Here is a 23,332-nt window from a genome sequence, read left to right on the forward strand (position 1 = left end):
ATGGTCTCTTCCCTAAAAGGGAGGCCAAAGGTACCCACGGTTAGGGCATCAAGTCACTTGTGAAGGTGACTCAACTTGTGTTGTTAAATCTTGGTCATCTTAATTTCCTACTCGTTAAACCTTATTTTAAAAAGATTGTTTATGTCTTTGTGAGCTCGAGTTAATGTATACAACCAACCGGATTTTTTTGCCCTTTCGATCCTTCCTCAATTCTAGATGTAAAATGTCTCAATTTCATGCATACGTCTATTTTTTTTACTACCCTATTTTTTTTACTACAATCTAAAATGTCTCAGTTTCATGCACATCAATCAAAACATATCAGTTTCATCAGTTTCATGCAAACATCGTGTGCATGTAGATCTATAATTGTATATTGTAGTAGTTGCACACTTGCACATACAATTTCATGCTCCATAACTTGAATGTAACGGAAACTGTTAGCTCATATGCATATAGTAAAACAATCGATAAACTTTAGGAGGATGTATACACCCAAGTCAAAGAATAAACAGATACAGGAAAAAAACAGGTGATCGGGTAAAATTTTAAAGTAAAAAAGGTCAAATGGATGTTTGAGATTGCAATGTTCTTGTATGATTGTTCTCATGATGAATGGGTTGTCTCTGGAAGTATGGATGCAAATCACGAACTCCATCCAGATACAAAGGGGTCTGCATTTCTATCAAGCGGGAGATCTACAAGGAAAGCATCGGGTTAAGCACATATACTTCGAGCATTAATTAACAGCAACAAATTCTATATTTCCCATTGACAGGAATATAAGAAAACTACAAAATAAAACAGGGAGACAGAGATAGTAGAACGTGCAGTATTTGTTCAAGCAGAAATATTGAGTCAGCATGTTTGGAAAGAACAATTTATGCAACTAAAACAGCAAGATACTACAGTAACAACATTAGCCTTTGGCAAACTCTAATTTTGAGAAAGGTGCCCATAAGGGGGAAGGAGGAGGAAGGGGGGGGGGGGGGGGGGAGGGTACCTTGCTAGTTTTGTCAGGAAAGACTTGGCCTCGATATACTACCTCCGCTTTATGTTATTTGCAACAAAAGATATTATTTGAGAGACTTTTTTTTTCTTTTTTTTGGCAAATAATATGAAACGGAGGTAGTATATATTTACGAGGCTTGCCCAGTTAATCTTCATGATTGACATAATTTGTCAATCATATTTTCCACCTCAGCTTTTGTGACCCCCACTTGATGAATCAGCATGGTGAAACATCATTTTATTTGACGCCGTAACCGCAATTGGGTTACATGACATTAACCATTGAAAAGCTTTCGACTCTTTCTTGCTCCATTAAAGCTTCATCAACCTCCACCTAGCTTCCCCATCTCCACCACGCACCATTGAAGCTTTCCCGACACCACCATTGAAGATTCCCTGATCTTCACCCACCTTCCCTAATCTTAAATGAAAACCCTATGACTAAAGGGTGAAATTTATGGCATGGTCAACCCCTAAGGGTAGGGGTGACCATGTCCTCCATTCAAGTTCCCTCCATATCGTTGCATCCATTGTTGGGAGATAGAGAAGAGTGAGGAGAGAGAAAGTTGGATGGAAAATGTTGTTGTCATGAATTGTGTAACGTGAGTTGGAGTAGTGATATGGCAAGAATGCCAATTGTCAATGACAAATTTACCATACCGTCCCCGATTAAATGATGGAAATCTCATTTACACCCCTATGATTGACAATTTTAGTTGATCATGAAGATCAACCAGTATTTCCTCTATATTTACTGAAGATATTTTATCCTTACAAAGTTGCAAAATGAAAGAGGATTCTCTATGTACAATTTGCACAAAAAGAAACCACTTACAGCTCGATGGAAGGCAAACATTTCTTCTTGTGCAGATAGTATGGATATGATGCCACTTGGTGAACCACCAGAACCCATACTGCCTTCTGTTAAGACATCCCTGCGAAGCTTTGAACCTTCCATCTCTGTTTCAAACTGAAAACTGGAAAAAAAAACCATATTCTGTCAGTGTTCATCAACTATAAAAATGCTTTTTACAAGAGAATTTTACACAAGTTCCATGACATAAATGTTCTCAATTTCCCTTTAGTACTTACATTAACCAAGTTACTTACAGCACTAAAACAAAAAAACATGAAAAGTAGTTATGCACTTCATATAATTTATGATATATGTAGTCCAACTCGACTAGTCATCTGTTAATGAGCTTAACAACTTAGCTTTCAGATGACCTGAAGACAGCATATAAAGATAAGCCAAAAGTTACACCCATGTTAAGAGTTTGTTATGAAGTTTTGCAGTCTAATTTCCATAGCGGTCAATCATCATGTGATGTTCAGATCAAAACTATAAACTCAAACACCATTTGACTTTAGGCACTGACTTTATATGGGTGCATAAATATTCAGACAAAGGCATGCAGCCGATATTCTCTGTCCAAAAAGCTAAGTAAATTTCCAACCACATTTCATATAAAAACAATGATAGGCATGGGGCATACCAAGCCACTTAGGATTATATAGCATGGATCTCGGTTGTGGCCAGCTCATGTTTAAGGAAGGGGGAAGCAAAGCTACACAAAACGGCATTACAAGTAAGCTTAGAAATACATTTATTAGAAGATTGGATGGTATGGCCAACAGTAATTCCCATCAGTAGTATCAACAGTTCAACACCCTATATTATAACCAGTAACACACTGCCATATAATTGCACTGATATTTCTAACAATTAAAATTTAGCACACAATATCTGAGTCAAGAGATGACAGATCAATAAATATAACACCTTAACTTAATATTTGCCCAAGACAATTCACAAAGCAAAGATAGGCATGAAGAAACTAGCACTTGCCTTTCCAAATCGAAAAGAGTTCCTTCTTCGGTTCCTTGGAAAAGGTCATCAATGGAACAAGCAGCAGAACAAAATAGACGACAGTGATGGTTGTATAGTTCATCTATGAGAGTAATAAATCTCCGTGCCTGAAATCGATAACATTTGACACATCCAAAGCATTAGATATACTGCTCAAACATGAAACAGTTTCCTAGAGGTTAATGCATTACATTTGGACATGACTAATCAGTATACATAGCAATAATTTCATTGAGCAAGTGTAGAAAATTAACACAATTACGAAGCTATGTCTCAGGATTTCAGGCTTGACTACTAGTGTTCGATATCTGTATCTCTCCAGGTGTCAAACTAAATTTTAAGAAATTTGTATGTTTGTCCAAAATAGTTTGTCAAGTATCTACGTCCATATCAATAGTCCAGCACGATACTTGCTAAGTCGATAATCTTAAAAAATTGTACTGAAGTATGGGAGTAATAATTTGAAATGCATAACTGATATGTATAGGCCAATACATAACCTATTAGCTGGTATTTAATGTCATGATTATAGAGCATAAGTGAAGCCGCCACAGCTAAGATAGAGATTTACTTGGGGAAGATCCTTGTTAAGTTTTGGGATATTCAAATTGATCTAAACTGATGAGGTTTTTAGTCATTAAATATTTATTGGATAAAATCATGAAATTATTCAATTTTTACCCACTACAAAGCACATGAAAAGACAGAGCAAGTCATACCTTGTCCCTGATACGCATGCTCATTGCCGGTATGTCAGAAATAAAGACTGTGTGGTAGTTTTTAGCTAATGCAATATAGTCTGCAGCCCCAACCTAACAGCAATAATAAACAAATGTTGGTATTTAATATAAACTACTACAAAAGCAAAGAGAATTGACAACGCGCAAATTTAATTTACCGGTCTTCCACAAAGATACTCAAATGAAAAACGTGCAACCCCATTGCAGCTTTGAGGAACATCTAAACACCTGCATAAATGAACTAATTAATCAAACAGGCTATACAAAATCATAAAAGACTTGAAGAAATAAAATAATACCTTCCAAACATCACTGGAATAGACTCAGTTGTCACAATTCCTCCATACTCATTAGTGACCTCATACCATGATTTGTCAAATTCCTGCAATGCCTTGCTATCTAAAGGACAGAAGTAGTTGACCTGTGAATGGAGATACCTGAATTAAGAAGGGAAACCATAACCAAGCATGCAAGGTAGAGTTGATAGGTTTAAAAAAAAAATTCCTGTATAGTAATACTTGTTAAGTACAAACCAGCTCTCACCTGGCTTTTGGATCCCTGAGCAACAAGTCGGCGATAATCTATCTCACTGCCGATAAGAACATTCTGGCAATGTTCTTCCAACTTCTCAACCAGCTTTAGGAAGATCTCCTTCTGCATTCCATCCTGCAGATGAAAGGTATTCAGGGTTAAAATAGTTGATTTACAGCTCGCATAACTCAAAATCATCACAAAAAAAGGAGAAAGATTATGCATTTGGCATGGATAGAAAAAGTGTGTTATCCTTTTAAGATAAGGTGTCAAAAGCATCAATGGAAAGAAAGAAGAGAAGGAAAAAAAAAAATTAGCTCGACATTGACTTACACACACACACACACACAAAAAAAAAAAAAAAAAAAAAAAAAAAAAAAAAAAAAAAAAGAAAGAAAAAGAGGATAAACATAGAAAGGAAAGTGAAAATAATGGGGCACAGAGGGATTTTTTAATACATTGACCATAAAAGATAGCAATCAGAAATATACAAATAAAATCTCTTTGTACTGTTAAGGATTCAAAGTTTCAAGTCCGTTTAAGTTGAAATAAATAAAAATCCAAGCTGACAGAACAAAGCTCGCCAGGGTGTTGCAATTTGCAAATGAAGGCACTGTGCATAAAACAGAACAAAGGAAGTCCAAAATGTTTCACGGTATTTATATATACCTTAGTTCATTGCATGGCTAACATTTTTTTTCAGTTTCCAAACATGAAGAATCAGGAAAAGACAGAACAGAGCAAAATGCAGAACAATCATTTTTTATCATAATACATATTAAAATAAAAAGGCAAAACGTTGCCATCACTTCCATCAGAAGTGACCAGAATCACCCAAAAAGCAAATGCCTTCAATTACAAGCCTAAAATGCCTACCTGATTCAAGTCTCTGGGAGCTCGATTACTGGTAGCTACAAGCACAGTTCCAGTGCTCAGCAATCTGCTAACAATTCCAGATAAGGTCACAATAGCAAATACATCAACAGCCTGTGTAGAAAACAAAAAATACAAGTCAAACTGAGTTGCAAAACCAAGGAACACGTCTTATAAATAGTACATTTACTAGATGTGAGAGTATCTAAAATCAAGTGAAGCAGATTCCCAATTTATAAACTTTTTAGACAACAAACAACATAATAATAAAAAAAAAAAAAATAATAATAAAAAAAAGGACTACAAAATGATAATTGGGTACTTTGCATGATTCATCCAAAATTTGATCTTTCTCTATTGTGCATCAAGCCATCAGAAATACAAGACTGCTGTTTAAATGCATCTCTGATAACAATATGGGTAATCTTGAACTTTGAACTTTTCCATAATCCATATTACCCTTATTGATACCCTTAGGAATTCCCAAGAAGACTACATTGGAATATCAAGTCATACAAGCTAATTCTTGAGAGCTATATTTCGAAATTTTGAGCTAACTATTGAACTTGTAATGACCTTCGTGTCAAATCGTTTATATACTACAACACAAACAAAAAGAACAACAAAGCCATAGTCAACCATCGACGAAAATAGAATAGAGAAAAAAAAAAGTTAATAGACAAGTTAAAGAAAAGAAAACAGAGAAAGTGATAAAATGAAAGTGGAAGAGGATGAGTGAAACATCATGAGCAAGTAAATAAGAACATTTGTAAAGTGGGAACCCAAAAAATGAGGTTATATAACTAGAATTTGAAGAAGTCTTTTAAGAGAAGGCTAAGTGGATATAAAAAGAGAGAAAACAGGAATACACATAAGAATCCTAGGAACGATTGTTTTTTATTTCCACTTTCCTTGGTTAACCAAACACTTCTTAGAATTTCCCAGGAAGTTCAATTTCATGGGAAATCAAATTTCCAAGAAATTTGCAATTCCTAAATTCAACCAAACGAGCCCTGAAAATAGACAAAATTTCCTTCTCCAATCCCTAACTAGTCAAAAAAATCTATATATTGCAAATACATTTTAAAATTCTCACATCTCAATGAGAAAATTATAGTCATGCAACCACATCTATGTTTCCCCACCATATAGACACAGGTATAGTCTCATAAGGCACAACACCTTCGAACATCACTAGATAAACTAACCTGTATCTCATCAAAGCAAAGAATGCTAGCACCTCTTTGACCAACTTGTTGACCAACCAAAAATTTATCTGCCACAGCAGGAAGAATGTGGTTCATTTGCACTTCTTGCTTATAGTGTTCTTCCCCAGCCAACCATTCTTTGACTTTGGTATCAAAGGGAAGATTCATTATCCAGCTAGATATACTCGACTGCATGGGTTTTTCTTCCACTTGATTCTTCCATATATTATGCATATGTTCATTAATTTCTAGCATAGCCTGCCAGTAAATGGTCATGAAAAACAAACGGCTTAATCATCAGCCGCGCTATACCCAAAATCTTTTCTTTTTTCAAAATCTTTCTCCGTTTTTTACCTCGTGAAAGTGAAACCTTCTTCGATGCTTAACAACTCCTTCTGTTGCACTATAAAACATGTCCATCAGCATAGTTTTTCCTACAAAGATAGACAGAAAAGAGTTGAGAAATATCCTCTCTAAAAACTCAACAAGCAACTTTGGGGGAACCCATACCCACTGAACATTTACAAAAAAAAAAAAAAATGTCTAGGACAGTGAATCACAGCTTACCACTTCCCACATTTCCATACAAATATAATCCTTTTGGGGCCACAGGAGCAACTGGACGATGACCAATTATAGAATCTAACTTCTTCTCCCTATTCAGGTATGAAACCCGCTTTCCCACTCCTGGTTCCACATCCTGAACATTTCTCCTGAACCAAAAAAAAAATCTCAAACAATAAGAAAACATAATAATTGTAACAAGAAAAGATTCAGGAACATAAGAAAAGCAATCATTTAAAACATATATACAGCAGACAAAATGTAACTTTACTTGCACCAAAAGTCTAACCTACATCACACACTCTGCAGAGCAAACAAACTCCATCTTTCTCCTCCCTCCCCTGCACCCTCCCAACCAAAAGGAGAAAAAAAGGAAGCTAGACCAGAAATCTTCCACCACACTATCAACCACAAGAACCCCTGCCCCCTCTCCCTCAAATTAATCTTCTGTCAGCCTCACAGACTCAAAAAATGTAAGAAAAACTGAAAAATGCCAGTAGATACAAGATTCATGATAATCTAAAGTTTTATCGTCTTTAAATCGTAAGTTATGATGAATCAAAAAGACGGGAACCCAAAATTCCCCCAATGAAGCACCAATAAACTTAAAGCACCAACCAAGAGTGGCACAGGAAGTTATTGGGGAAAGTGCATGAAGGCTCATTGATTTGTACTCAATTTCTTGAACATAATACTTCACATTTCCTCAATATCTTAAAGAGCAGAAAAAAATCAAAAGAGAAGGCCAATTGAATTGCAATTGAAAAAAAGTCAAAAACTGTTTCACTAATTGTAAGCATAAATACCACCAAATGAATGACAATAGGATCCCTCTCATTGCCACTATACAAATTATAAACACAAAGACATACAATAAAAAAGTATTTTACATAAGACTTCTTAATTAATAATGACTGGAATAATAAACATCAAAGAACCACCAAAAGTCTCAATGGTTGCATCAATGTGATCACATCAGAATGGAAAATGAATTTGTCTTTTAATTACCCCAAACTATTTATATTGGAGCCTTTTATTTTTTTACAAGTCATGATAGAAACTACAACTACTTATCCATACATATACAATTTAGTAGTTTTAAATTACACATATTGATGCAAGTTATGGAATATGGTAAGCATTTCATATGTGTTTTAGACATCTTCTTTCAAATAACTAAAGTTGAAGAACATCTAGAGATATCAGATGTATGGACACGATTTGCAGTTAATTCTCCAGACCAGTGCTTATGTATGCATATTTCTGAAGATCAAAACAAGCAAGATATCTCCATCCACCTTCCCCCACCCCCACCCCATCCCCAACCCGCCCTCCACCTCCCACCCTCCAAGCAAAGGAATAATTTCAATTTTTTAAAACAGAAATAAACCTTGAAAAAGCAGCAAGAGGTATGCAAAATCAAGTTTAGTTAAGAAAAAGGAATCACCTTTAAAAAAAAAAGAGGGAAGGGGGGGGGGGGGGGTATTGAGTACACTTATTCAAGACATCTCAACCACATCTAATATTAAAACTATGACATTAATCAGCATGCCTCACCGAGTTGCCCAACTGTCAACCAATGTATTTCGTTTCTTCTTTATTTCTGACCACATACCACCCTCTTGTCTACGCTGTGCCTCCTCCATTAAAATCCGGCGATGCTCTTCCTCCCTTTTCTTCTCCCAGCTGGCTAACTTTTGCTGCAAGTAGAAGCCAAAACAGTTGTAAATTTCAGAGATACATATCCTCACTATCACAAACTACTAAAAATGTAATATATCAGCCATTTGGCATACATGATATTCCTCCATATCCTTCTCATATTTCTCCAACCTCCCCATAAGATTTTCCAACTCTGAAGCGACTCTTTCTTGATATGGATCATGCTGTAACTTCCCTTGGTCAACCAGATTCTGGTATTGTACCAATGGTCCTGCATGAGATAGCTTTTAGTTAGTGTATCATTCCAAACAAATCAAATTATCATAAACCTCACACACCAACATCTCAACCAATAACTGATTCAATCCGTAGAGATAATTCAGGCAATACAAACAGGAGTCTTACACTTTTTCACCCACTTTCTAGTCTACAGACAAAAGATGCATACAAAAGACAGTCTAAACAATGACCCATCTTAGCATCTTCTGTCACCTAGAAGCACATCTTAGTGATATTAAAACACCAATAGAATTGAGAGGGTTCAATCAACGAATTACAAGATATATCCAAAGACATAAAATTTTTTCTCCTAGGCAACCTTTGGAACTGTGGTAATTTTGTTATGTCCATTGCCATTAGAACATCTAGATTCTAACAGTACGTATTCCAGAATTCTGATCTCCTCGTGTACAATAGCAATTATTTTTATTTCACTTCAAACAAGACTCGAATTCAGCAGTATCAAAACAATCTGAGTTTGACATCATTTATTTTGGTCCAAGTGAGCCAAAAAGGGCATTACAAATTACAAATGGGGTATACAGTTTCGAACGTGTGACCAATTAGCCCCCCAGTCTTTGCCACTAGGCCAATACATCACTGGTAAAACCTTGACACCAAATAGATTGGATCATAATGGAAGAAACCAAAGGTTTCACTAAACCAATCATGAATTAGGCAAGAATTTCATAACCCCACCTCCTCTTAGTAAAGATATTCTCTTTTTTAGTGTAACAATTGATCAATGTAATTTCCAATGGTCAAAATTCTATATAAAACTGTTTCATTGACAATGAAGAACTAATCCAGCTAAAAAAAAAATATCAAATCCAACTTAATCAACAGTTACCAATTACTATGTTAATGTTAATTGGACTCGGGAACTCATATCCGACATGATACGTGTGTCCAAATGTCAGACTCGTCTATTTAATAACCTAATCATGTCATGTCAAGAATCCAACACGAGGGTAAAAATGAGGAGTCACAAGTAACATAACACATTACTATTACAAACATATATGTGGTAGAATTATGATCACATTACATTGACGACGAAGAAAACTAGGTTTATAACAGTGAAACTCGAGAAATCCATTCTACAATTACGCGCAAATTAAAAAGTTAGGAGAATTGAATTGAATTGAATTACCTGGACGCTTAGAGTAGAATCTGATGAATTTGTGTAGAAATTGATGATGATAACGAACAGATGAATGTGAGAAGATGTTGGAAATTTGTGAAATTCGTCTGATCATTTTCTCTCTCCTCCTTTGTTCAATTCGTAATTGGTTGTTGGGAATTCATCAGAATTTGTGACTCCATTAATAAGGAAAGAAGAGTAACGAAGGAGGCGAGCCAAAATGTAGGAAAACTGCGATATTTGATATTGAGGATGTGGCTTCTTTTAACATGGTGAACGTGTAATGTATACGATGGTTTATACTTTATAGGTATACAATATAAATAATTACATGAAACCCGTGCAATGCACATTTTTTTTAAATTATTTTTTAAAAATTTATGTGTTAAAATTAGTTATATATTTTGATAAAATTCCTAATATCTAAAGAAAATAATTTATATTTAATTAATTTAAATTTAAAAATCTCATTTGTTAATTTTGCTTACGTGGCAGTTGAATTATTTAATTATAAAAGTAATAATCTCTCATTTAATTGGTTACTACTAGGATTTATAATCTTACGTGGTGCACTAAGAAAATTAGATCATATATGGCTCTCTAAAAACTCGGGAAAAAACTCCCCTTTATATATATATATATTAGATTATTTCCTTTAGGAAAATTTGATTCTAATAATCCAACCTTTCACCGGCCTTATTATATTACTCCCACCTTTTGATTATATATGATTACTCCCACCTTTACACCCCATTCTATTTCATTAGACCAAAGTGACTGGTAACCTTTTCTTCATGTATTTTTTTTTTCTTTTACAATTTTTAACAAAAATAAATATGGCATTACGAAGTACAAGGCTAGCCATTAGCGTGTGCAACCTTAGTGGCCGCACAAGGCCCAACTTTGATTGGGGCCTCAGTTCATTAAAAATGTATAAGTAATACGAAGTATATGCTATAAAATTATTCATGTATACTAATTATGGCTTAGTAGTTTCATGAGTTCCAACGTCTTTACTTTTAAAGGGTCTGTGATTCAATTCTCACTAAAGTAATAGAAGTATTAAGGAAAACCCGACCCAAATCCTATTCCTTTTGATTGAATACCCACTTTTATTTCATTTGGTTTTTATGGGTCAATTTTGTTTGTTCGATGCCCAAAACTTCAATCTCCCTCTTAACAATAACGGTTAATGTGAGTCAACACTACCCAAATGAGGAAGCTCTAGCTTTTCCATGGAATCACCACTCAATCTCTCTCCTCCAAACACTTCTAGCTTCCGAACTGAGCTAAACTGAACTGAAATGAACTGATTGGAGTTGAACTGAACTGAACTGAGCTGAAATAAATATTTTATGAGAGAAGGAAATTAGGAGCTCAGCTGAACTGAACTGAATTGATTGGAGCTCAACTGAACTGAACTGATTGGAGCTGAAATTAAGTAAATGTGAACATGCCCTAATTCAACTCTTTCTCTCTCCTCCAAAACTGCGATTTTCTTCTTCAACTTCTCTAAATTCGAGCTCAAATTCCTAAATTTGGCCTCCATAACAACCCTTTAATCCTCACAATGTTCACTGTAACACCATAGAAATTCCTTTCCTTTAAATACCTATTCTATTTTTTTAAAAAAAATACGATTTAGGAATATCTAAGACATTACCGCCACCGTGAAAACGCCTAAGGCAACTATAAAAGATACATAGCGGAAGACTTAAATCAGAAACCATTCAAAACAATTCAACTCAAAAGTCAACCAAACGAAAGTAAAGTTAAAACCAAAGTCAAACGAAGTCAAATAAAAGTCAACCTACAACTTGGAACCATTATAGGCCCTTATTAAAAACCGAACCAAATCCAAAACTTAACGTTAGTTCCACATATAAATAAATCTCATAAATAAGTAAAGCATAAAACACATCGTAACTTATGAAAACTAGCATGATTCGCTCTTTACTCATGACCCGTCATGAATATGCTTCAATACCTAAAAAGCTTATCTCTACTTGTTTCCACTACTCTCCATTAAAAATGGGTCATCATAGGGCCAAGATACAGACATGGCCAAAACACACAATCAGCAAAGCTGAGTACATAAGCGTAAATAACACACTAACATGCTTTCACCTACCAACACACACACTTACCTCAATGCACCTGTTTACAAGCACACACAACATTCAACAAGACTTTTCAACTAGACCACTAAATAATTTATTTAGCGTTGATCACGCATTGAACGGGTTTCCAACTCTACCTCCCCCAAATAAATTGAGGTTAACTGACACGGGAGCTAACCGTGCCAGCACAAAACCACACATAGGTGGCGGAATTCCAGCGCATAATAAATAATAAAAAGGAATGTACAACGTCCTGTACTCACTCCATTAGAAGTTATGATCAAATATAAAGTCACATAACTCCCCCCATATGCTCATACTCAAGGTATATATGTTCCAAGAGTTTGGTGCGTAATCTCTTTCACTTTACGTTATTTATATATTATTAGACTTAGTGATGACTCTCAAAGTATAATAATTCAATTAACAATAATTATTCAATCAAACAAACATACCAATTTAATTCTTAAATATTTAGTGACCACATAATATTTAATGTTGAACCCTTTTTAATTCTACCTCAGTGTCAAAAACATCTTAAACGCATAAAGCGCCACAAATCATATCCATCGGTGTTAAAAACACCTTAAGTGCACAAAGACACCAACATACAATTTATTCCTCGTGTACATAGACACTTATATAGCTCATTCCTCATGCTTAAAGCATCAATAAAAATTATATGAACCATAATAAAATTCAATATTCCAAGCCAAATTAAACATGTAGTTTAATTAAACATGCATTCTAACATGGCATAAACAAAAGTGTAGTCCATATAATCATGCCAAAATATAATTTTCCAATCCATAAACCATCACAAATAAATCATGCTTCACAATTCAATCACCAACACCAATAATTCACAATTCCAAACATAGACCTTAACATGATACTACTTGTAATTGATTAAAATATGCTAAGTACGCGAACGTACCTTGAATACGATCTTAAATTCGACACGACTAATAAAAATTGCTTACTTCAAAGTCTCCTACACATTAAAATCATAGTAGAGTATTAAAATCCACTCTAAATAAATTTCCAGCAATATATACTATTTAAAACATCATACTTAAGTCCCAATTAATGGGTAATTGAAATTTCGTCAAGAAACTTAATTTTGAATATATACTCTACTAAAAATTCCAGCACTTTATTTTAATTAAAACTTGCTGTAATTAAGCCTTAAAACACTATATCAAATATCTAAACCATTTTACATCAAAATCCTTCAATTATTCATAAATCAAGAACCTAGGGTTTCAAAAATTGGGGCTTTTTAATTAAAAACATAATCTGAAAATTAATCAACATAATACTTATAATCAAACATCAAAATTGAATCCCAAAACTCATAATTAACAATTAGATTTAAGCATAGATTAATTTTAAACAATAAAGTTTAAGTATTTTTTTTCCGAAAAAGGAGGTTGCCAACAGCAGACCGACACCATTACCTGCTGGTGGTCGCCGCTGCTGTCGGCTGGGTTGCTGGTGGTCGGCGGCCCACCGATGGTGGTGGTTTCCTGTAATACCTCGTATTTTTAATGTATTTTATAAATTATTTATTTAATTATAAAATATATTTTTGGGTCAAACTAACTATTTTAATTATTGGATTATTAATAGAGCAAGTATTTATATTTAAGTCAATAAACTAATTCATCCTACTTTTGTATTTGGGTTAACTATTTTAAGTCCATGACTATATGAAGCCCAAACCTACACTAATTACCCTACACTATATATATCTACTAGATCCCCAAAATTCCCCACACAAAAAGTCAAATGGTCAAAATGGACTATTTTTCCTTTTCTTTTCTTTTTTTTTTCTTCTTTTCTTTTCTTTCCCCTTTCCTCCTTCCCGTGAGAACAGAGCAGCTACGCACCCCATGCTACTGCCGCCGTCGGAAACGGCCACCCAGCCGTCGGCCACCTGTCGGCGACCCCAGCAGCCACGCCTTTCCCCTCTCCTCTTTTCCTTCTTTTCTTTTTCTTTTTCTTCTTTATTTTTCTTTAATTCCCTCTTTGTCTTCACGTAGGAACACCACTGCCACCACCTCGCTGCTGCCGCGGCTCCACCGCAGCTGTCCGCCGGCGCCGCTGCCACCTCCGGCCAGCAGCAGGCCGCCAGCCACCACCCCTTTTTGGCTTGGTTCCTCTCTTCCTCTTCCTTTTCTTATTTTTATTTATTAGTTTAGTTTAGTTTTGATTTTATTAGTTTCAAAATGGTTAATTTAGTATCAAATCATGTTTTAATTGATTTAAAGATATAATTTCAGATTATTATAAGTATTATTTTCAGATTTGGATATAATTAAAGTAAGGGTTCTAATTTATTAAAGATGTAATTTTTAGGGTTCTTATACTATTTGATTTGGGGCTTTTGTTTATCTATTGATTTTATTGATTAATTGGGCATAATAGTATGTTTTAACCAAGTTTTTAAGGGAGTTTTGATGAAATATGTTGCTGGAATTTTATTTAAAGTAGTAGATTTGCGATTTTATAAAAGGGTTTAATTACCCATTAAAGAAGAGTTTAATTAGGGGTTTTAAAATAATTTTTAGATTATTTTAAATAGTCTAAAGCGGATTTAAGTTGCTGGAAATTGTGTATATAAGAGCAATTGATATAGTATTATTGTCCCTTTATGTAGGAGACGTGATAAGAGAGGTGTTGTAGTGTATTTGGCCACTTTAAGGGCTTATTTGAGGTACGTTTGCGTACTTAGCATATTTTGATGATGTAGAATCATGCTAGGTTTAATTTCAATCAATTACAAGTAGTATCATGCTAAGGTTTATGTATTGAGTTGTGAATTATTGGTGTTGGTGATTGAATTGTGAAGCATGAATTATTTGTGATGGTTTATGGATTGGAAAATTATATTTTGGCATGATTATATGGACTACATATTTATTTATGGCATGATAGAAAGCATGTTTAATTAAACTAATTGTTTAATTATGTTTGGAATATTGAAAGGAAATTTTATTACGGTTCATATAATTTTTATTGATGCTTTAAGCATGAGAAAATAGCTATATAAGTGTCTATGTACACAAGGAATAAATTGTATATTGGTGTCTTTGTGCACTTAAGGTGTTTTTAACACCGAGGGATAGGATTTTTGGCGCTTTATGTGTTTAAGGTGTCTTTGACACTGAGGTAGAATTAAAAATGGTTAATTCAACATTAAATATTATGTGGTCACTAAATATTCAAGAATTAAATTGGTATGTTTGAGTGATTGAATTATTATTGATGATTGAATTGTTATGCTTTGAGGGTCATCACCAAGTCTAATAATATGTAAATAACGTAAAGTGAAAGAGATTACGCATCAAAACTCTTGGAACGCATATACCTTGAGTATGAACATATGGGGGGAGTTATGTGACTTTATATTTGATCATAACTTCTAACGGAGTAGAGGACGCTATATATTCCTTTTTATTATTATTATGCGCTGGAATTCCGCCACCTATGTGTGGCACAGGTTTGTTGCTGGCACGGTTAGCTCCCGTGCCAGTTAACCTCAAATTTATTTGGGGGAGGTTAATAGGTGGAAACCCGTTCGATGCGTAATCAATGCAAAATGAATTAGTTAGTGTCTAGTCATTGTGTCTTGTTGATTAGTGTGTATGCTTGTGGACAGGTGCAATGAGGTAAGTGTGTGTTGATAGGTGAAAGCATGTTAGTATGTTTAATTACGCTTATGTACTCAGCCTTGCTGATTGTGTGTGTTTGTGTGTTTTGACCTTGCTTTTACTTTGGCCCTACGACGACCCATTTTCTAATGGCGAGTAGTGGGGACAAGTAGGAAGGACGTTTTCAGGTGATGAAGCATATTCATGATGGGCATGAGTGAAGAGCGAAGCATGCTTAGTTTCCATATGACTATGATGTGATTTATTGCTTTATTGATTATATTATTATTGTGCTTGTGAGACTAATGCAGAGGTTTTCACGTTTCACTTGGTTTTGTTAAGGGCCTACAATGGTTCCAAATTGTAGGTTGTTTTTGTTTGACTTTACTTTCGTTTGGTTTGGTTTGTTTTGGATGGTTTTAAGGATAGTCTTCCGCTGTGTATCTTTGATAATTGCCTCAGCCGTTTTCACGGTGGCGGTAATATCTTAGATATTCCTATTTAGATTTTTAAACAGGGCAAAACAGGTATTTTAAAAGAAAGGAATTTCTAGGGTGTTACATTGTCGGCGGTGGTGGTCCTAAATAAAAGGGGAAGGGGAAGAAAGAAGAAAAAAAGAAAGAAGAAAAAATAAGAAGAAAAGGGAGAGAAGGTTTTCTCCACTCTGGTTGCCTCATAAGAGGGTTTTTTTATACCCCTTCGCTACCAACCTTTTTCCCTAAACTTTCCTCTTTTAGTTTTTTTCCTAATCCCTTCCCTAATAAAATTTGCTAAAATCATATTTTCCTAAAATAAACCCCAACTTTTATAAAATACTTAATAAAATAAAGGAAAATTTTCAAACCACCCAAAAAGGGGTCCTAATTTGAAATTACCACCCAATAAAAATTTTATTTTAAATTACCACCCATTAAAAATAAAATTTTTTCAGATTACCACCTTTTTATGTTTTCCGGTTGAAAATCCGACTGTGGGTCCTACCCTTTTAACTGCCCTCCTTTTTTTTTCTTTTCTTCGACCTAATGTTCTAACTATTGCATTAAACTCCATACTCTTCATCTCTCCTCAATTCCTTCTGTTAATCTAACCACAAATCATCAATTTTTTCCCTCTTTCTTCCTTTAATTCTCTGTCAACTTCTCAACTACCCATATAGGATTTAATCAAAACCCTAATTCTACTTTTTTCTGGAAATTGAATGCTTGGTTGTACTTATTCTCCTCCAATTCTGCAAGACATAATCCAAAAACAAACAAAAAGAACTAGCTTACAACTCCATGCATCAATGAATCATTCAAATCATTCAATCGCAAAACACAACGCATAAGATACAATTATTCAGCATAATAAACAATTGAAGAACAAATTTGGACCACATCAACTTCAATTAGCAGAATTCTAACTAAATCGCACAATTAATTGCAAACAAATACCCTAATTGCAAAAACAGATTTTATTGCCTCATGAACCCTAATTACTAAATTAGGGAAAAAAACCCTAATTTACGAAGTACTGGAATCATACCTTTGCTGCAAATTCAGTTTATATCTTCTTCTAACAGTATATGTTGAAATTTGAGGGATTTAGAATGAAATTTGGGGCAAAAATTTTTAAATTGAAGTTTGACAATTTATAAACAACAGAAATCGGGGAGAGAGAGTCAAAGTAGTCGTTTATAGCCGTTATGTGGGGCCCTCAAATAGATTTTCCACCGGAAAACAAAAAAAGGTGGTAATCTGAAAGAATTTTGTTTTTAATGGGTGGTAATTTAAAATAAAATTTTTATTGGGTGGTAATTTCAAAACAGCACCCCTTTTTGGGTGGTAATTTACAAATTTTCCTAAAATAAACATTCCTTTTATAAAATATTTCCAAACTTACATAGAATAAATAATTAAAATACCATAATTAAAACATTAAAATTATTTAAGTACCTTTACAAAATACCTTTTTCAAATGAAATATGTATAAAAATACAGGTATTACATTCACATTTATATGTTATAACCTCAACGTCATTGATTACCTTTCTTCTTTTTTTTTTCTCCCCAAAGACGATACTCGTTGTTAGTCTTTTACGATACCTTTTTGTTTAATATTGTGATTAGGGGTTTTGCAAAAACCTTTGATTTGAAGCATTGTGCTCTGAATGTTTACTGTTTTATGACATAAAAAAAAATGGGGGTTTGCCCGATAATTTCACGTACCATTATGTTCTTAAGAGAAATTTTGATGCTAAGTTTGCTAGAGGTTTGCCGTGATGAGTTTAAAATGAGAAATATTTTTATATTCATGTTACAAAGTGATTTACAAGTAATTAAGAATTTCAAAATATATCAAGTGTTGCAAAGTGATATACAAGCAATTAGGAATTTCAAAATATATCAAGGGACGTTTAAGGACTACCCAATTTTCAAATAAATGGGTCTGATTTGGACATGTTAGGGTTGGTGAGTGCACATCGAAAGCAAATTAAAGGTGTGCAGATTGATAAAATTATTAGGAAAAAGATAGAAGCAAGATAAGTAGTAAAAATGGACACACAACATTTAACGTGAAAAAAATTATCAAAAAATACACAAATCATTATATGAAAACTCTCACTGTATCAATAAAAAGCTTATGTATGTGTATGGTATGGCTTCTTGTGTATATATATGATGATTGAATACCTATTACCTATATTTATAGTTGTAGATGGAGCATTGATGATTTGGTCGGAGGAGTCTTGAAAATCCTTCTAGAAAATTCACGAACCATATTATTAGTTAATTCTATTGTCAAGAATTCTCTAGATTGTGGCTTGCATGATTCAAGCTAGTAGAAAAATCTAGAGAAATGAGAAACATTATCAACCATGCTATATATATCCGAAAAATTCTAGAACATGAATAAATACTCTGACAGAAATACTTGCGTGGACCTGGTCCACAATAATATTATTGTGGACCCGAAGTTTATACACACGCAACTGACATTATATTGAACATATCGACCCTTATTTTTAACATAGTAACCTTTATTAAAAGTTGTATAATGTTTAATACTATTGTAAACTTCAAGTGCGAGGTTATGACCCTAATTTTAACATAGTGACCTTTATTATTTATATTGACTTTATAAAATATTTCATTAAAAAAATTAACCTCTTATAGCCTATGTATTACCAAAATGACTTTTATATTCAACATAGTGACCTTCATTTTATTATAGTGACTTTTTTTATTAATAAATTAACCATAGTTTCTCTAATGTTAGTGATCCACAATAAATTAGTGTGAACCAGGTCCATTTAAGAATTTGTAATCAAAATAAAGGGCCTAAAATTTGGGCCACACCCAACATGATTTCCTAACTTTTTTTCCGTTCGTTTTTTTTTTGGAAACTTTGTAAATTACCACCCAAAAATAGAACCATTTTCGAAATAACCACCCATTAAAAAATTTATTATAAATTAACACCCCTTAAATTAATTAATTACGCAGATTACCACCTTTTTTGAATTTCCGATTGAATTCAGATGTGTGGGGCCCACAGTCGTGACCTCCCTCCTATTTTTTTTTTCTTTTTTGTCGATTTCACTAATGTAAGCTATTGAAGACTACTCCTCTCTCAATTCTCTCAGCAAATCCACCTATCTCCATAAATTCTCACCCACTCTTCAAATTAGGATCCTAAATTGCAGATTAAAACCCTAATTTAGATTTAGTTCACAAAAGAAGTTACTCCTGTCTTATTGGGGTTTTGCTTGAAGCTTGGGCGAAAACAATTTGCAAACACAATTTTCCCTGATATAGCAACAATTCAATGATAGAAAACCAAAATTGGGCGAAGAACATGAAACCTAATTAACTAAACACCCAATTTCCCCCAATTAAAATACAATAAGAACCCTAATTTGCGAAGAAAATAAACCCTAATCAACAATCAACCAGTTTTCCCCAATTTAAGTACTACAAGAACCCTAAGTTTAAAGAATTAAAGTCTTTACCTGATGCGAATTCGCCTATGAAGTTTCTTGAGACGCTTCTGCAATTACAACAAGCTCATATGTTTGGGGTGAATTTTGTGAAATTTGGGGAGAATTTGCAGTATAAATCGCAAATTAGGGTAGGAGATATGTTATATAGGGAAAAATCGAGAGGGAATTCATTTGGGAAGCAAGAACTAGTCGTTATTAGCCATTAGGAGGGCCCCACACATCTGAATTCAATCGGAAATTCAAAAAAGGTGGTATCTGCGTAATTAATTAATTTAAGGGGTGATAATTTAAAATAAATTTTTTAATGGGTGGTTATTTCGAAAATGGTTCTATTTTTGGGTGGTAATTTACAAATTTTCTTTTTTTTTCGATTTTCTAGTCAATATTGTCTTTCAATATTACAAAGGAGAAATTCCGAGTTTCTCATAAACAAAAGGGGTATTATAGTTTTTTTACACTATCTACTAGAAATACAAAAGCCTCCTACTTAAGTGGCTTGGAAGACGTTAACCGAGCATTATATTTCTCCTCGATACTGGAGTTTGAATTCTTCAATAGAAATCGACTAAAGCAATGGAGAAAGGCAAACACCTACTATTTGTGGTTAACCTATGCACTTACAGTAATTTATACCGTATCTTATTATAGGGATAGTGTTTGATGACGAGAACGGAAGCAAGGAGGTTGAAGAAGATGGAAGGAAACGGAAATTAATGATAAGTTAAGTTATTAAAATATTTTAAATTTTTTTTAAAAAAATTATTCAAAATTATAGTACATAACATTGATGGCTCCAAAAGTCCAAAACTTCAATTTCCCTCCCAAAAATAACGGTAAATGCGAGTCTACGCCACCCAAATGAGGAGGCTCTTCCATGCCATCACCATTCAATCTCTCTTCTCCAAACGCCAACAACCACCACTTCGAGCTTCCCAACTCAACTCTTTTTCTCTCCTCCAATCTTGCAATTCTCTCATTCATCTCCTCCAAATTCAAGCTCAAATTCTTAAGCTTGGCCTCCATTGCAACCCTTTAATCCTCACAAAGTTCACCTCTAAATCTTCTGATCTCGACTCCATTGATTACGCTTCTTCCTTTCTTTTCTCCCCTGAAGCTGATACTCGCTGTTACGATACCTTTCTCTATAATACTGTGATCAGGGGTTTTGCAAAAACATCTGATTTGAAGCATTGTGCGCTGAATGTTTACTGTTTTATGGTAAAAAATGGGGTTTTGCCCAATAATTTTACATACCCTTTTGTTCTTAAGGCTTGTGGTGGAGTAGGGGATTTGAAATTGGGGAAACAGGTTCATGGGTCGGTGTTGAAATTAGGGTTTGATGGAGATTTACATGTGGGGAATACGATGGTTCATATGTATGGGTGTTGTGAGGGAGGAATTGAGGGTGCACGGAAGGTGTTTGATGAAATGCCTGAGAGAAATTCTGTGAGTTGGAGTGCTGTGATTGGTGTTTATATGAGGTCCGGGTTGTCGGTTGATGCTGTTGAGTTGTTTAGACAAATGCAGGTTGCTAAGGTTTGCCCCGATGAGTTTACAATGGTAATTGTTGTATCGGCTTGTGGTGATTTGAGTGATCTTGAGCTTGGGAATTGGGCTGCGTCTATTATAGAGAGCAAACAAATTCGTAAAAGTGTCGAGCTTTTTAATTCGTTGATCAATATGTTTATGAAGTGTGGTGATGTTGAGAAGGCGATGAGTATTTTTAGAGACATGAAGGAAAAGGACATTGTATCTTGGACTTCTGTGCTTTCGGGGTTGGGAATGCATGGACATGGAATGGAAGCTGTTTCCTTTTTTGAGGAAATGATAAAAGATGGAGTCAATCCTGATGATACAGCATTTGTCAGCGTGTTGAATGCTTGTAGTCATTCGGGTTTAGTTGATCAAGGTCGATATTATTTTAAGTCAATGATGAACTATGGTCTAACACCTAAAATGAAACATTATGGATGTATAGTGGACTTGTTGTGTAGGGCTGGTCTTGTTAAAGAGGCACTGAAGTTTGTTGAAAGTATGCCCATCGAACCTAACTCAATAATATTGCGAACCTTGATCAACTCTTATAATGGTCAAGGTGAGGTAAAGCTTAATGAAGTTCTCACAGAGAGGTTGATTGGGAATGATCTGATGCATGAGGCAGATTACGTTATTCTTTCCAATATCTATGCAAAACTGTCTATTTGGGAGAACAAATACACCATCAGAGAATTGATGGACCGGAAGGGGATAAATAAGACTCCTGGATGCACAATGGTTTAACTAGATATCTATAAATTGCGCAATGAATGAATGTGGATATGCATAAGATGTAAGAAAAACGTAGAGAATGATGAAAAGCTGTATGCAGTTTGAACTTGTTGCAAAGCTTTCATATGATATGGCGAGGATCGCAGTTTGGGACATGCCTGGTTTAGTGAAAAGCTGGTTAATAATGCTTTTACTCCGATTATTTGTAAACAGGGGCTTCTTTCATCATTCCAAAAAGCAGAATCTTCTGATGACAAGCTATTTATAAGAGCTACTTCACATCATACAGGCATGATGATTTTATTGGGATTCGGTCTGTAAAGTAGCTTGTGAATTAACAGGATTTGTGTCTATTGAATGTTAGATTATGTAGACATTCCTGGCACACCATTGCAATCTAAATTCCTTTTCAGAAGCCAAAATGAAGGTCAGATTTCAATGATATAAACTCTACTTCAACAAGTGGAAATTTTATGCCCATTTTGCAAATTGCAATTATACTGTTCATAAATTGTAGGAGCTCTGCTCCTTCGACTCGGTGTCAAACATCATGATTGATGGGTCAAGAATTTTTTTTTTAAATATATTATATATATATATATATATATATATTTTAATATTTGCGTTTATGATCAAAGTCTCCAATTGTCTAGTATGTGGTGTAAGTGTGCAAGTGTAAGAGTTTTACAATGTAGCAAGGGAGACGAGATGGAAAAGTTTGCATACTGCTTTAGTGTAAAGTAATCTTCTATAAGTGTAATCTTCTATAAGTTTACAATATCAATGAAATCTTATAAAAAATGTAAGAATAAACATACTTGAGTGCATTTGGTTTAAGTATGGATCCGAAGTCAAGGAATTATAATGGACCTTTTTTTTTCAATTTGTCTTCTGAGCTATTATTTCTCATCTTCTTGATTAGCCTAACTTGTATTTTCAATTATTTGACAAAACACCTATGTATACATAACCTTTGTGTGCATAAGCTATCTATAGCCAAGATTATTCTGCCAAACAGTGATAGAAACTATGCTTAGATAGTTAGCTGAGAAGAGTTTTAGAGAATTTGCAGGCAGGATATCCTTAGTTACTCTATTTTTTTTTTAATGGTTTAGGGTCATACCATTATGGAAATCGAAACAACTCAGCAAAATATCCTGGAAGTTATGACGATTACTATCTTGTTATAGCTTACTGATGGAACACTTGCAAAGCTGCAACTCTGCAAGTGTCACACTTTGTGTAAGTTTCTACAGTAGGATTATTTGCTCCTAAATTCATCTTATATTTTAAGTAAGTGCTTTATTTGTGTTCTGTTTGTTGGTAAGAATGGTAACTCTGCCGAAACCAGAGCCCTTTAGCCAGACTAGAGTTGGATCTCTATACTATTCAGCGGCACAAAGAATAAGTACTGGTTTGCCTGT

General features: G+C 34.3%; 2 protein-coding genes across 3 annotated transcripts; one reads left to right on the forward strand and one right to left on the reverse strand.

Moving 5' to 3' along the window:
• Positions 1-450: 450 nt before the first annotated feature.
• LOC110723171 (AFG1-like ATPase) lies at positions 451-10,150 on the reverse strand. Of its 2 annotated transcripts, XM_021902496.1 has the most exons (14): positions 9,892-10,148; positions 8,594-8,730; positions 8,355-8,497; positions 6,801-6,946; positions 6,588-6,667; positions 6,234-6,491; positions 5,029-5,139; positions 4,165-4,287; positions 3,921-4,042; positions 3,780-3,849; positions 3,601-3,693; positions 2,861-2,988; positions 1,847-1,988; positions 451-698 (listed from the first exon to the last, which is right to left on the reverse strand). In XM_021902496.1, the coding sequence occupies exons 1-14, from the start codon at positions 9,995-9,997 to the stop codon at positions 564-566; spliced, it is 1,794 nt and encodes a 597-aa protein (XP_021758188.1). In that variant the 5' UTR covers positions 9,998-10,148; the 3' UTR covers positions 451-563. The 2 variants fall into 2 exon arrangements, with proteins under 2 accessions (XP_021758188.1, XP_021758189.1); XM_021902497.1 differs by lacking the exon at positions 5,029-5,139 and having other exon boundaries at positions 9,892-10,150.
• Positions 10,151-19,795: 9,645 nt separating this feature from the next.
• Positions 19,796-22,467, forward strand: LOC110723173 (putative pentatricopeptide repeat-containing protein At5g59200, chloroplastic). The gene has a single exon (XM_021902498.1). It carries the CDS (start codon positions 20,478-20,480, stop codon positions 21,918-21,920), a length of 1,443 nt encoding a protein of 480 aa, XP_021758190.1. The 5' UTR covers positions 19,796-20,477; the 3' UTR covers positions 21,921-22,467.
• Positions 22,468-23,332: the final 865 nt, after the last annotated feature.

This window comes from Chenopodium quinoa, unplaced genomic scaffold (genome assembly GCF_001683475.1).
Source record: "Chenopodium quinoa cultivar QQ74 unplaced genomic scaffold, ASM168347v1, whole genome shotgun sequence".
Classification (NCBI taxonomy): Eukaryota; Viridiplantae; Streptophyta; class Magnoliopsida; order Caryophyllales; family Amaranthaceae; genus Chenopodium; species Chenopodium quinoa.

What these genes read in the sequence shown, in the direction of transcription:
- LOC110723171 (XM_021902496.1), bottom strand. Translation starts at nt 9,997, where the DNA reads ATGATCAGACGAATTTCACAAATTTCCAACATCTTCTCACATTCATCT. An exon ending in CTCCCAGAGACTTGAATCAG is followed by an intron (nt 4,288 to 5,028) that starts GTAGGCATTTTA and finishes TTTCATCTGCAG; the next exon opens with GATGGAATGCAGAAGGAGAT. An exon ending in AGTATCTTTGTGGAAGACCG is followed by an intron (nt 3,694 to 3,779) that starts GTAAATTAAATT and finishes TATTGCTGTTAG; the next exon opens with GTTGGGGCTGCAGACTATAT.
- LOC110723173 (XM_021902498.1), top strand. Translation starts at nt 20,478, where the DNA reads ATGCGAGTCTACGCCACCCAAATGAGGAGGCTCTTCCATGCCATCACC.